Source organism: Amblyomma maculatum, unplaced genomic scaffold (genome assembly GCF_055883805.1).
Source record: "Amblyomma maculatum isolate TAMU_Amacu unplaced genomic scaffold, ASM5588380v1 scaffold_15, whole genome shotgun sequence".
NCBI classification, from domain to species: domain Eukaryota; kingdom Metazoa; phylum Arthropoda; class Arachnida; order Ixodida; family Ixodidae; genus Amblyomma; species Amblyomma maculatum.
Window position 1 is genome coordinate 11,387,282 of NW_028146740.1, and position 15,639 is coordinate 11,402,920.

At 51.5% G+C, this 15,639-nt stretch overlaps 1 protein-coding gene across 1 annotated transcript in view; it reads right to left on the reverse strand.

Moving 5' to 3' along the window:
• LOC146172039 (acid phosphatase type 7) overlaps nt 1-15,639 on the reverse strand; it is a 374,339-nt gene that overhangs the window by 84,780 nt on the left and 273,920 nt on the right. Inside the window, exon 9 of the mRNA XM_084586139.1 lies at nt 5,321-5,449. Coding sequence (XP_084442265.1) covers nt 5,321-5,449 — 129 coding nt within the window. The remainder of the gene's footprint in view (nt 1-5,320; nt 5,450-15,639) is intronic.

Sequence of the window (15,639 nt, forward strand, 5' to 3'; positions counted from 1 at the left end):
TGAGGTTGTCTTATGAAGAGTGGATGACGCATGAAGAACTTCGGCAACGACTGTCGATAAGAAGGCCGTCCCGCGGTCACTTAGAAGGACCCGAGGAGCGCCATGACGCAGGACAGTTGATCGCAAAAAAAAAGCTACCTCTTCGGCAGAACCAGTCGGTACAAGGGCTGTTTCAGCGTAGCGTGTAAGGTGTTCAACGGCTGTTATAATCCAATGGTTACCCCCATCGGAGAGAGGTAGGGGATCATATAAGTCGATGCCGACTACGTCGAATGGCGTGGCGGGACATGGAAGGGGCTGTAGGAGGCCAGCGGGCGAAGAAGTCGGCCGCTTGCGTCGTTGGCACAGATGGCAGGAAGCGACGTATTTAGCTACGGTAGAAGATAGGCCAGGCCAAAAGAATCGTCTTTTCACGCGGTCATATGTTTTGTCAAAACCAAGGTGACCTGCAGTAGCGTCATCGTGGAAAGCCGCCAGGATACGTGGGCGAAGCGCACGCGGCACGACAGGGAGCCAACGGGTTCCATCAGGGCAATACACGTAGCGGCATAGTATGCCATCTTCGAGTTTCAAATTGCGAAGCTGTCGGCGAAGCCTAGCATTGGGCGGGTTGGAAGCGCCATTAAGGCGGTCGATGATGGGCTGACAGTAGGCATCAGCTAATTGCTGCGAGCGGAGTGCGTGTTTGTGCTCAGAATCGTCAAAAGAAACTGTTGTGATATGCGTCGGGGAAAGAGATGGTCGGCTGTGGTCAGAGGTGGAAATTCGTTGCGAAGAAAAACAGCAGGCTGATTCCGTAAGTGGGCAGCGAGAAAGAGCGTCGGCGTCTTGGTGTTGGCGACCCGATTTATAAACGACGTCGAAATTATATTCTTGCAGGCGTAGAATCCAGCGGCCAAGTCGGCCTGTTAAATTTTTCAGTGAAGACAACCAGCAAAGAGCATGGTGATCGGTCACAACTGTGAAGTGCCGACCATAGAGGTAGGGGTGAAACTTTTGAACAGCCCAGACGACGGCAAGACATTCCTGCTCGGTAATGGTGTAGTTTTTCTCAGCTGGAGTCAAGGTCCGACTGCGAAGGCAATGACTTTCTCACGCGAAGTTGCATCGCGCTGCAGAAGGACAGCGCCAAGACCGTGACCACTGGCATCAGTGTGCAGGATGGTAGGAGCACTGTCGCTGAAGTAGCCAAGAACGGGATCTGATGTGAGGGCGTGCTTTAGGTAGGTAAAAGCAGTGTTGCACTGTTCAGTCCACACGAAAGAGCTGCGCGCTTTAAGTAGTTCATGAAGTGGCGCAGCAATAGTTGCAAAATGCCTTATGAAACGCCGGAAATATGACGCCAGGCCGAGAAAACTGCGCAAATCTGCAGTCCGTTGAGGACGAGGAAAGTTCAAGACCGCGCTGATTTTATCTGGGTCTGGACGAATGCCCTCACTGCTAACCAGATGTCCCAATATTTTAATTTCCTTTTGTGCAAAGTGGCACTTCTTGGCGTTGAGCTGAAGGCCCGCTGAAGAAATACACGTCAGGACTTCATTTAGGCGCGTGAGATGGTCGTTAAAAGTTGCCGAAAAGATAACAATGTCGTCCAAGTAACATAAACAGGTTCTCCATTTTAGGCCCCGAAGTACCGTATCAATCATTCTTTCAAATGTCGCTGGTGCGTTACACAGGCCAAAGGGCATAACATTAAACTTGTAAAGTCCATCGGGAGTTGCTAAAGCGGTTTTCTCTTTGTCGCCTTCGTGCATTGGTATTTGCCAATAACCTGAGCGGAGATCCAAGGTCGAGAAATATTCGGCGCATTGGAGAGAGTCAAGGGCGTCATCTATTCGCGGCATCGGGTAGACATCTTTACGGGTAATTTTGTTTAGTGCGCGATAATCAACACAAAATCATACCGATCCGTCCTTTTTTTTAACTAATACTACTGGGGAAGACCATGGGCTTGTTGATGGACGAATAATATCGCGACGGAGCGTGTCATTCACATTTTCTTCGATTACTTTTCGTTCCGAGAGAGAAACCCGATAAGGTCGTCGGCGTACGATCGAGTTACCTTCAGTAATGATGCGGTGGTGTGCAACACTAGTCCGTCCCAGCGGAGGGAAAGTGGCATCAAAAATGGCTTGATGGGCTTGACGCAATTTCCGCAATTCTTTGCGTTGGTGCGGCGTGAGGTCCGGACTGATTGTCTTCGACAGGATCGGAAGAGAGACGTGCGATGAATCACGTTGCTGAGGTAGCGGGGCGGTGAGCACCATAACGGACTTAGGGTGAGCATCCACTATGCATGGCAGGGAAGTTCCTTAAGTCAGGACGATGGATTCACGGGATGTGTTCGTGGCAGCTACTATCGCTGAGCAGCTGCGGAATCGTACAAGACTTGATGGGAAGGCGATTCCACGTGCAAGATGACGATGAGATGGTGCGATAAGTACATCCCCGTCAGTGATGTGTTCCGAAACAACGGTAACAAGTTTTTCGCAATGTGGAGGCAATACAGTGTCAACTGCGGCAATGAGGGAATTACGTCCTTGAGACATGTCAGATGAAAAATCACTGTCTGTCATATGAATGACACGGTCGCCACAAGAAATTAACGCTGACGCGGTCGACAAAAAATCCCAACCAAAAATCACCTGATGCGCACACGGTGAAAGCACAGCAAACTGCACATGGTGGCGGACTCCGTCTATATCAATTCGAACTGTACACTTTGCTGAAGGATGTAGAGGGACATCATTTGCTCCACGAAGTTCAGGTCCATCATATGGTGTCGTTACTTTCCGCAAACGGTGGCATAAATCAGCGCGAATAACAGAAATTGCAGCCTCTGTGTCAATCAAAGCTTCGACCGGTAATCCTTCAGCTAAAATGTAAATCATATTGTACGGGAGATGAGGAGGACTTTTGGTAAGTTCGCAGAGTGCAGTTTCACCTCCGGAAATTGCATCGCTTAGTTTTCCGAATGACGGACGGGAACAATTGTTGCTGGTCGAAGTGGAGAAACAGAGCGGCGGTTTGGGGAAAGGGACCGGCGTCGGGAAACATGGGCGCCGCTTGGTTCAGACGAGGATACCGGTGGTGGAGAGGATCGACGAGGTGGGCTGTGAATAGATCGTCGCTGATAATATGCGGGTACGTCACTTTCGAAGGCGTCGTAACCACGCCGCTCGTTCTGAATGCGTCGACGACAGAAGCGGGAAATATGTCCTCTGATTCCACAGTAGTAGCACACTGGGCGAGAGGGGCGCCAAGGTGCGTAATAGGGCGGCGTAGGCTGAACCGTCATCACGGCGTTGATGTTGTTGTAGGGCGGTGCTTGTCGTGAGGGGGGAGCAAAAGGAGAAGAGGATGCAGCAACGTGAGCATAAGTCGGCGCTGTATGAGGTGCAGGAGGGTCAGGTGCGACAGGGTGGGTGATAGTTGCCAATTCTTCTTTAATGATGGTGCGGAGGCTGACGTCATTAGAAGAAGAGTGATCACACCCGTGCCGGCAGAAAGGGCTCAAGGCTTGGAGCTCTTCGCGGATTATCGCTCGAATTAGGGTTCGTAGATCGAAGTCAGTAGAGGGGGGGGGGCCAGTAGAGAAGTCGGGCTGCAATCTGGAGGACTGCAGCTGTTCGAGTCGTTGACAGGTCGTAATAATGGAATCAACACTTGATGGGTTCTGGGCAAGTAGGGTGTTATAAGCCACAGAATTGATTCCTTTCATGACATGGTGCACGCGTTCAGGTTCAGGCATGGTGGGGCTAATACGCCGGCAAAGTGCAAGTATGGCCTCTATGTAAGAGGCATACGACTCATCGGGACCTTGACGACGGGAAGCGAGCTTGTTCCTCGCGATTTCAGTCCGAACTGCGGGGTCGGCGAAGTATTGGCGGAACTGCTGTTTGAAGGTGGGCCAGTTAGTGGTGTGGGGCTCGCGGTTTTATAAACCAATTCCTGGCGACCTCAATCAGGTAGAAGGAAACGTTGAGGAGTTTTAAAGCGTCATCCCACCGGTTGTAGGCACTGCAGCGTTCATAAGTGTCAAGCCAGTCATCCACGTCCTCGTCGCGACGACCGGCGAACAGCGGCGGGTCGCGTTGTCGTGTGGGCACAGTGGGAGGCGGCAGTGTAGCCGAGGTAGAGGGTCCGGCCGGGTCGGGACTGCTCTCGGTTGACATAACGATGGTGGTTATTGCCAAACGGCGACCGGAACGTAGCTCCAGCGAAAGGCAGGGCACAAGGCAGTAAGGGGATCAAATTTCACCTCCACCACGTGTGAAAGAAGGCCAGGTCGAGACGCCAAAGTCGTGACGGCAAGGCAAGGTACGCCGTGTCAGCGTTTTAATCTGATGGAGAACCCAGACGCGTGCTGGAGCCGGCGCCGCGGGACGATGACGATGGAATGTACAAAAGAAAGAAGAAGATTATGGTATGTACAAATGAAAGAAGATCCGTGGAAGGCTCACAATATATATATATATATATATATATAGCTGATGGTGAAACGTCCATAAATGTTAAGACCGGAATAAAAGCAACATGTCACATTTAAGTAGTAAAACAGAAAGAACGACTGCAGAAGAGTTTGAAATCAGTTATGCCTGGACCAAAATGTGTATCACCAATGTAGCCCTCTCACGGCCTAAGAATGAAATTGAGGTGCTCCAGCTATCGCGATGAGTTTGTACAGACCAGCGGTAGAGCTTTTGATTTTTCATTTTGTGAAATCAATTTTTCGCACGTTCCGTGTCCCAGAGAGCGCATGTTTCTTCTTAAAACAAAACTTGTTTCACCCTTGGAACATAGTCAATTAAGACTGTTTTGTGTCTCCAACCCTTTCCGTAAAACCATCAACGCCATTACTCACCGAACTAAGTCTCGTCACTGGAATTCTTGAAGTTTATTTATTTATTCAACATACCCCTAAAGGCCCTCATTTGAGGGTATTACATAGGGGGAGGGGGGGGGGGGTCCGTGTAAAAACAAAACATGTAACAGGAACATTATAAAAAGCACGTGAGCAATAAACGGGCTAAATATAACTTGGGAAAATAATTAAGCACCAGAGGATACAGAAAGAGGCTATAGAAAACAATAGAATACAAAGTATAGGTTTAAGAAAAAAATAAGGCATAACAGAAAGGAACGTACTACAGCGTGTACGTATTGGCAAAAAAAGTACATTTCAAATGTCAACGTCGCTGCGGATGAGATCATGAAATATGGAAGCGTTAGATTCAATGGCTATGTGTGCTGGTAGATCGTTCTACTCTATGATAGTGTGTGGTATGAATGACTTCGCAAGGTTAAACCGTGAACCTACCTTGCGGTCGTACACCGGCCAAAGACGCTCGTACGAGTGTTCGTGGGCCCAGAACTCGAGATCGACTCCGTACTTGTAGAACAGGTCCTCCAGGCCGTACAGGTGGAGCAGAGGAATGCCCTTGCGCACCTGCAAGCACACACCCCGGCATAAACAAGGGTTCGACAGCTTTCTGCTCTAGTGGGCTTACTTCAAATTTCGCCACCGCAAATGCGACTTCGTAAATGAGGAAGCATTGCACGGGAAGAACGGAAGACGACGACGGGGTGGAAGAAGCGCTAGCTTTCAACAAAGCGCTTGGCCGATGAAGTCAGTGCTTGTCCTCGTACTCCGTTCTCCCTGCGCTATGCTTTCCCACTTGCGATGATTTACTAACCTGGCCAAGGCTATCCCTTCTAAATACGACTTTCACCCACGGTGCCACCTTTTATGCCAGTTATGATACAAGGTCCGGTCAGACATATAGCATAATGACATCTGTGCTTTCACGCGCTCGCACAAGTTCACGACGTCCTAGAAATACCTTGTGCAATTCTCGCCAACCTGCTGAGACGACACACGCAAGCGCTGTTCAGAGCGGAGTTTTCTCACAGCCGGACGGCCGATAACTTCAGAGAAACTGGCATTGAACACGGACCATGATGGAATTCCGCTTCATGGTTCCGAAATCATACATTTGCTACGCCGGTGATGTAGAAATCTACTTGTTTAGCTTGGTTTCCGCGTCCCATTTGTTGTAAGCGCTCATCCGCTCATAGGACTGAGCCAATTCTCGACGTTATGGTCGTTAGTGCCGCTGAAGATGGCGGGGTCTCGGTGTCTTCAGGCATCGCAGGAAGCGGTGACATGCGGCTGTGGAGGTTCAGGGTGAGAGAATAGATCTCACCAAGCACCGCCACCAAATGTAAGTTGGGGCTTTATTTTTAGAAGAACTGAACTTTAACAACTGACGCAGGCGTAGCTGCAGTCGCAGATCAACGAGACCCAGGCGAGTGAACAGGATAAGACCACGCGGTGCGAGTACAAGGTCGTCTTCTTCTTTACAGGTGTAATAAAAAGTACACCACGTTGGCTGCTTTGGCAGAAACAAGCGCCGATGTCTCCACATATCGAGTCAAATAGTCAAAACCTAAGATAATTCAGCAACGACCAATCAGATGAATTCCAATGTTGCCAAAAGGTTATGAAGGTGGCTTGACCGGCTGAAGAAGACCAGCCAGTGATGCTTCGCTTCAGATCGTTACCAAGGGACACAACTTACTACGTAGCGCTTTGTTGTGTGCAACCTTGGACAATAAAATAGTTGTCGGGCTCTCGCGACAGCAGAACAGCAACTTGGGCGAGCTGGTACTCATTCTCTTATATAATAGTGTATGGACACGGGACTAAGAAGGAAACGTCATGTGTATCTTTTCCTTTTTCTTAGTTCCGAGGCCATGCGCCGTTTTATAATAAAATCTCGCGAGAGTGCGAACTTCATCTGAAGTTGTCGTCATGCATCGCATGTTGGACGGCGCCACGAAGAGAAGCCGGTACGACAAGCAGCAGACGGGCACCACCAGCTGCGTAGTTCGTTTTGGAAGTGTTGTTGATTTTGAATAACGAATGATATTGTAGGTGCAGGTTTCCGGACGCTATCAAACAGCGGAACTAGAGCGCGGTCCTGACATTCGAGGTCAGGCAATAATTCGGTCACAGGCACCAGACAGTCGCCTAGATCATCTTCACTTGACGCCGTACCAGGAAGAGGAAATCGAGACAAACAGTCAGGGTCAGCTTAGCGGCGACCGCTCTTAAAGGACAGAAAAGTTGCATTCTTTTAGTAAAGCCTAACAACCTAGTCGACCAGAAGTGGCATGCAAGCTAGGGATTGACGGTAGATAATTATGTTGATGTGGCGACCGTAGAGATAGAGCTGGAACTTGTCAACAGCGAAGTTGCTTTCGGTTTTCGTGAAAGTGCGAATTGCATACGCGATAGCATGTTGGACCCCGTTTTGGAGCTGGACGAGCACCGCGCGGACGCCCGCGCCGCTTCATCCCCATGGACCTCGGCGGTAGCCGCTATATCCAAATGATTGAAAAACTACTGCGCAAAAGAGACATTTGGGTTATTGCACCAAGACCTCCTTCCGTCATTAACTAAGCGCATGCGCACCAATACACAAAACCAAAACGCAAAATTATCTCATCAGCCCGATTAATTCTAGCTTCTTGCGGAATAAGTGAATGGATGCTTCGCTTACACATTATCAGGAAATAATCTCGCTTCCCGCTCTTTTCTTTTCTGCGTTCATCCAATAATCTTAATCTGCCCGAAAAGCAGCGTATATTATTAATGCACCATGCTTGCAGGCCCAGCATTGTTTAGGTAAATGCTGTCAGCGTGCTGCATCTAAGGACCTGGTGTGCTCCAGCAATCTTTAGTTAATAGATTGGCCCGTCTGACCGACATACATCTTGCCATAGCTGAACGAAATCTCATAAATAACGTCCGATTTGCAAGGCACAAATTTATTCCTTTGGTTAATAAAAAGGCACTCAACAAGGATAGATTGGGGATGCCTCAGTTCGCAAGTCCAGTCAAGGTTTCAACAAGAGGGCTTGTCTTCGTCTGAGCCCAGACGAAGACAAGTCCTTTCGACAAAACGTTGGCTCGACCTGCGAGCTGAAGCTTCCCCCCTTAACACTTGTCCAGTTCTTTTTTATATCGCGTAGCCATCGTCTCCCTCTCGTTGTACCTGGATCTCGTGTGGTTAATGCCACACCTAGATTTGTCTTCACTGGCTAAACTGCACAAATGTGACAGCTAGCAGGGCGCAGAGAAGAGGACAACAACGGCAAATTTTTCACCAACTTTCTTTAAGCTGTCCGAGACCCTGTGAACATAGAGGAGAACTTCAATCTTCGTTCTCTCTGTGTATCCGCCTCCAGAAGTTTAGATTTGGGACGTAAGGTCTTCAGTAAGGACTCAGCCACTGCCCGAAGAAGGGCAGTCGGAAACCACGCAGACCGCAGGTGAACAATTTTAGCATTGAAGCTGATCTGCATCTTATGGGAACTAGACTCGGCTAACGAAGCCCTGAGACAAGTAGACACATTCTGCTCTTAACCAGCTTCGAATTGCACGAGTTAAAGAGCAGGAGTGCCTTTTTGACCTAGGAATGTGCTTCGCATGCGCACGCGCTTTGTTGATGAAGAAAGAAGGCGTGGGGGAAATACTCCAGTTATTTTGCGCTCGTCCTGGGCTCTTCTCTTGTCCCATCCTTTTCTTGCGCAGTAGAACATTGAAAATCCGATTCTCTACTCCTCTGGACACAGTGTCAGACTACGCGACGTATCGTTGTTTCCGGCCACTTTAATGCGTATACACTGACTCCAAGAGCAATGACACGTGCCGTCATCTCAGCGCACCATGACACCATGGCAAGAGGGCGCATGCAAAATATTGATCAGCTGGACGTTATTAATGTGTGGCCATCACCTACCAGTTTCAATGGACACAGGATGACATTGGCCCCTCATGTTATACTTTTCTTGCAGATTTCTCGCGAGTGGCTTTGCTTCATCTCGACAAGGCAAGTCAAATCATTGGACGCTTGACGCACTGACCTTCTACACAATGCACGCACAGGCGTAGGCAGTGCTTCAGGCCCGTTCATTGCGTATATAAATGGAGCAACGGCACAGGCAGCTATCTTTTTGTGCACCACCCGGAAGAACCAAGACTGAGGACGCTTGCCAAGGATTGATAAGCAGGACGTTATAAATGTGTGGCCATCACCTACCAGCTTCAATGGACACATCATGACTTTGTCACCTCATGTTATACTTTTCAAGCAGGCTTCCCGCGCGTGGTTTTTCTACATCTTGACAAGGCAAGTGAAATTATTGGACGCTTGACGCACTGACTTTCCACACAATGCCCACACAGGCGCAGGTGTTCTCTCAGGCCCTTTCATTGCGTATATAACTGGAGCAACGACACATGCAGCTATCTTTATGTGCACGCCACCTAGGAACCATGACTGAGGACGTTTGCCAAGGATTAATAAGCAGGACGTTATAAATGTGTGGCCATCACCTACCGGGCTCAGTGGGCACACTATAACATTGTCACCTCATGTTACGCTTTTAATGCAGGTTTCTCGCGCGTGGCTATGCTTCAACTTGACAACGCAAGTTAAATAATTATTTGCTTGACGCACTGACTTTCCACACAAACGCTCACACAGGCGTAGGCGGTGCTTCAGGCCCGTTCATTGCGTATATAACTGGAGAAACAACACATGCAGCTGTCAAGATACTTTGTTGGGCGAGTTGGTACTTATTAATCATTAATTTAAACAGCGCGAACACGAAGACAAAGGACAAGATAAAAGAAAGCCACAGTACAAGCCAGTACAAGCGCTGACTCACAACTATGCCTAAGCCCTTTACTCCAAGGCCCAGAAAAAACAAATATGAAGAAAACGAAACAATCACGTGAAACAACCCCTGGGTTTACCTGCTGCACAAAAAGTCACTCAAAAAAGACACCTCTTTGCTTGAAAGAGCAAGAGAAGTCTTGCTGACACATTCATTGCCCGTTGAAATAAAATATTGTGACATATATGCCCTGCATCGCTGGACGTTAAAGAAGACAAGATCAGCAACAGTGACACAGAAGACGAGAAAGTGGTAGCAACGTTTAGTTAGAAGAAGGTTGACGCTGCTGTGCTTCTGTGCTTTGTTTGCTGTATGTGTCATCCTGTACTAACCTTCGTGCACTAACCGTGCCACGTATCATCTTGGTGGAGGTGACTAAAGATACCCCGTGTGCAGACATAAATTCCTTCAAGCAGCGGAAAGCTGGATTTGCGCAGTGGCCGCCACCTACCTGGGATGACAACGTCAACAACGGCTACTATGACCTCTGAGGCAGCTCCTACCACCGCAATAACATTGGCGCAACCACTCGTCCTCACAAAAATACGCCGTCCTCCCATCTTCAATGGCGAAGACAAGACAGGTATTGACAACTGGCTGGATGAATACGAGAGATGCAGCAGGAACGATCACTGGGACGTGACCATTATGCTGGCCAATCTGATTTTCTTTTTGGCGGGAACCGCTCGCACATGGTTCCGAAATCACGAGCACGAGCTGGTGACCTGGGAAATTTGCAAGCAAAAGCTTCACGACTTGTTTGGGAAGCCCATTGGACGGGCTCTCGCAGCCAAAACCGAACTTTCGTCTCGCGCCTAATCCACCATGGAGTTCTACCTGGCCTACATTCAAGACGTGCTCGCGTTGTGTCGCAAGGCGAACAGCTCCATGCTGGGGAGTGAAAAGGTAGGGCACATCCTCAAGGGCATCGCAGATGATGCGTTCAACATCCTATTCTGCATGGATTGCTCTACCGTCGAGTCGGTGCTTCAAGTTTGCCGAAGATTCGAGCAGGCTAAACAACGACGCCTGCTACATCGCTTTGAGCACCTTCCGAACACGGCAGCTACATCATCCTGCGATGATCTGGCTCCTCTGCAAAAGCCTTATAAGTCCACAACAATGACTCGGATCGTCAGGCAAGAACTCGAGGCCTTAGCTCCTGCACCATTCCCATCTCCAGTGCCTGACATCGTGGCCATGATACAGGCTGTTGTCCGATATTAACCTGCCAACGTCGGTCTTTCCTCCAACCCCGTACCGCCCTCGTCACCATCGCATCCTGTTCCTGTAGTGGCTGCTGCAACCACTAGCCAAGCTCCCCAACGTCGCTACGTTGGTCGCAATCCTGCAGAGTGGCGCACCTCAGATGACAGGCCAATTTGTTTTATTTGCTGTCGAGCCGGCCACACTTCCCGTTATTGCCGCAGTCGCACCTTCCCCACTCCTCGTTCTTACTACAACGCTGACCGCCGGTACTACTACGGACCTCGACGCTTCCCTGCCCTACCTGAACAGCTCCGCCCCACATATGATGGACCTGGACACTTAACTCCTCACCCAGATGAACCTCACACCGAAGCCCTCTCAAGTGTCCGTCACTCCAGCCGATCTAAATCTCCACGGTCTCGTCGATCTCGTTCATCGCCGCCTCGTCGCAACTCCTCCCTATCATACGCCGGCGCCTACTCGGGAAACTAGCGCGTGCAGCGCCCGGGAGTGACGCGCATTACCGACCCGGACTGTCAACTCGGAACTGACCCTCGCACCCAGACATAACCTCATTGACATTTTTGTGGATGAAGTCTCGGTTTCTGCCCTTATTGACACTGGCGCCCAAATTTCCGTCCTCAGTTCCTCGCTCTGTCAACGCCTCAACAAAGTCCTCACACCCGCTTCCTTATCTACCGTTTGTGTTGCTAATGGCAACACAGCTACTGTAATTGGTATGTGTACTACGAGAATTACCATTGCCGACCGTCATATCCCTGTGCTATTTACAGTCCTCACCAGTTGCCCTCACGACTTTATATTAGGACTCGACTTTTAAACTGCACATTCCGCGCTCATTGACTATTCTGGACTGCTTCTGGACCTGCCACTCTGTCTTGACAAACAGGCCTGTGATACTTCAACGCTCCGTCTCCGCTCCTCTACATTTACTCGTCTGGCACCAGAAGCTGCAGTGTATGTGCTCATGTCGCCTTTCCACTCCGTTCCTGATGGCGACTACGTTGTCTTCCCCATAACCGACGTGACAATGCAGCGTAGAATCGCTCTCCCTCATAACATCGTGCACGTAGAAAATAACGTTTATATTCCAGCTTTGAACTTCGGCCTTTTTGTGCACGTTCTTCCTGAGGGCATTAGTCTCGCCGAACTGACCCCACTGTCTGACGTCACAGTTGCGGCTCTTTTCCTGACCTTACTGCTAAAGTGTCGACACGACACCTGCACCGTCCCCATCTCTGGAGGCCCGCATATCAGGAATGGTTGCACCTAATTTGCGCCCTGACCGAGCTACAGCACTTGCCAGTCTTCTAATTCGTACAGCGATATTTTCGATTTTGGTGACCGCCCCTTAGGACAAACGTCCCTCGTTACACATCGTATGCACACCGGAGACGCCCGCCCAAGTCACAAAAGACCTTATCGAGTCGCCATTTCTGAACGACGCGTCATTCAAGATGAAGTGGACAGGATGTTAGCAAAAAAACAATATAGAGCCTGTGGGATTCGGACTTGCTGCGGCTGCCCTTTGCGCGGCCGCCGCCCGCTTCCCAGTTGTTCTCCCCGTTCCCTTTCTCCCGCCTGAGGCGGCGGAGAGGGGCTCGGACGACTTGTCACTGTCGTTCGGGCCACAGCTCCGCCCTGGCGTCCCAGTGGCTGTCCTCATTGGCGCCTTTTGGCGGGAACACGGCACCGCTTCGACAGCCGCGCTCGCGCGACTGTCCGAGCGGAGCTGAGAGGGAGACCCCTCCGAGACATCGCAAGGTGCGTACGCAACTGTTCTTGTCTGCCGGCCTTTGTCCGCGCAGACCAGTGTGTACTCGAGTTCGTCAGCTCCGGGTCTTACCTGAGAGCGAAGCTCGAGCCTGTCGATCGTGATCCAACGATCCGCGACAGGCGTACCTTGCGGTGGTTGCCCAATCTCTCTCAAAGGAGCCCTTTGGTTACTGCGAGAGAGAGATCACAGCACGCCCTTGCGTGCTTGCGGCGCGCACTCCGTGTCACTTCGTGCGCGCAGGGGAGCCTAGCTCCTCGCGCGCTCCCTTGATACGGTGACTGCGTATGTGTGTGTATGTGCGTTTTGCATATATGTGTATGTGTGTGCGTACGTGCGTGTATGTGCGTTTGTAAATATGTGTGTGCGTATGTGCGTTTGTAAATATGTGTATGTGTGTGCGTGTGTGTGTGTGTGTGTGCCGCTGGAGGATGGCGTTTCAATAAACGTCTCCTTTGTGAACTTGGAGGTTGGTGTCCTTGCAGCGAAGTGCTCTCCTCCCGGTGGAGGTTGAGTGCGCGCTGCAGTGTTTCAGTGCGCGCGCGGTGACGGCTGATTGGGGCTTCGGCTCGCGCGACGGTCGAACCCGCGGTGGTTGGTGGCCTATGACCACGTAGAAACCACAACTGGCGCCCAACGTGAATTGTCCCTGGCTCCATGAGTCGTTGGACAGCACATCGGCCGAGCCGGTCGCCTTGACGATCAAGCTCATGCGCCATGCCTGCCGCCCCCTGCGCGGCACTCGGCAAAGGCACTGAAACACGAACATGGTTCTTCGGACCACCCTGCGGTGGGACCGTTGACCATATGCCTCCGCTGTTTCAGCTTTACGCCGTTGCGGAAGCAATGTGCGCGACGCCGCCACTGCCGGCATCTCCGCACAACAGCACCCGTACCCCGCTTGCAGTCATTTCTGTTCGGGGAACGGCGAGGCGTCGGCCGGGCTCCCTCTGGAAACCGCACCGACAGCGCGCTCAGTTGGCTGATGCGGCTCCGCGAGCTTGCGAGCCGGCTGGCGCGCCATTCTCTCTTGGTACAGCATTTCAACTTTTCGGTGCAGTATCTACAGGGGAGAACGAACGTGGTAGCTGACGCGCTATCCCGTGCCCCACTCGCCCGCGGCGGCGTCTTTACGGACGGCGGGCGAAGGGGGCGAAACAGCGGACGAGCCGCAGAGCGGCACGGAGGGGACGCCCGCAGACGGGTTCCCCATTCCGCTATCCGGGTAAGCAGCGCTTCGCAAAGCAGGCGAGGGTGAAAGCTCTTTGTGAGCACATCTGAGACGCCGATGCTAGCGGAAGTTTTGCTGCGAACCTGCGGGGGGACGAAACCAGGCTCTCCTTTGAGATGACTGGGATCGTTTTCGGCCATGAAGAGCTACGACGGTCCAGCAAAATGACCCGTTTTTGTCGCGATGTCAGCGACGGTCTCTGGGAGACGAAGCGCCGTTACGCTGCTTGTATTGCAGCGGGCGCAGCGCCGTTACGCTACTTGTATTGAGCGGGCGCAGGGGGGCACGAGCCAGCGTGTGTCGCGGCGTGCCCCGGGGATTCATGTTTGCTGGGCCATGACGGGCTCGCGCTGAAATACATAGCCACGGATGATGAGTCCATGAACCATTTGAAGTGGCTATTCCTCAATGTCTGAGCGGCGCTCTGTTGCGTTTTCTCACGACAAACCATTGGCTGGTCATCTGAATGGCTCCAAGGTTTCAAGAAACTGAGTCAATCGGTGACTACAGCCCGGCATGAAGCGCGACATTTTCCGCTGTTGCCGTTCCTGCCATGTCTGTCAAATGGAGAAGTCGAGGGGTGGCAAGCCACCGGGCATGACGAAACCAACTGACAGTGTGCGTCCGTGGCAGATGGCCACCTGCGATTTCATGGGGCATTTCCCCAGTAACAAGCAGGGGCTCATTGCTGGAGAATCCCCCTATGGGGAAAGCCAGCCGTGCCTACATTGCAGACCTGAAGGCCTATGCGTAACGGTCTGCGCCAAGGCACACCCGATGCGGTGGAACGCAGCCGTGCCCCGCACCGGTACAAGGTGAGGCGACGTTCACCTGTGTGATTGATGCCGGACGACGGGCCTTTTCCGCAACCGAGGGCATACCGCCTCACCGAGCGAGCTTGCTCGTTTAACCCTACCCGGAAGCAAGGTTGGTCTCCCCCTTTTCTGGCTCGCTCAGTTCCAGCCTGTGTGCTTTATTATTTTTTTGTTTTGTTTTGTGTGCCTCTGTTCCCATTTTTCGCTTTCTTCTGTTTCCATTCTTGCTTCTTATCTTGTAAATATCGTACAGTGAGTGCCTTCTTTTGTACAGCGCGTCTTCTCTCCTCTTTCTTCTTGAAATTGCGAGGGCTGCTCATTAGGCAGCCCCGACGCGCGGTTTTTTTTCGGTGTGTGTGGAAATGAAGTTGGGGCCGTTTGGGGACGGGGAGCATGCGATGCCCCTTTCACCCAAGGCCGCCGCGGTTGCGAAGGTGCTCGGGACAGGTTCGCCGCTGAAGGTCGGCATCACCCTTTGTTTGGTGTGTGAGTGGCTGTGCGTGTGCGTGCCTGGGCGTGGAGGCGACGACGTCGCGCCATGTGTGTTTGCCGGCGTGTGCGGAGCGCGGTGGAAAGGAAGCCCCGCGCGGTCTTTCCATGTGCGTCTTGGATCGCCACGGAGTCACGTACTTTCCACACCCGGGGCCCCTTTGGCGTGTTCGCTGTCCCTGCACCTAAGTGTACCACCACCGACCGAGATCGTTTGCAGCCAAGGATGAACGTTGGCCACCCAGAAGTCAACGAGCGGTGAGTCACCGCAGGCTCCCTGAGCTGCACCGACGAACTTTGGAACTTCTGTACATAGTTGTGTTTGTACATAGTGTTCTGTACATGATTGTGTT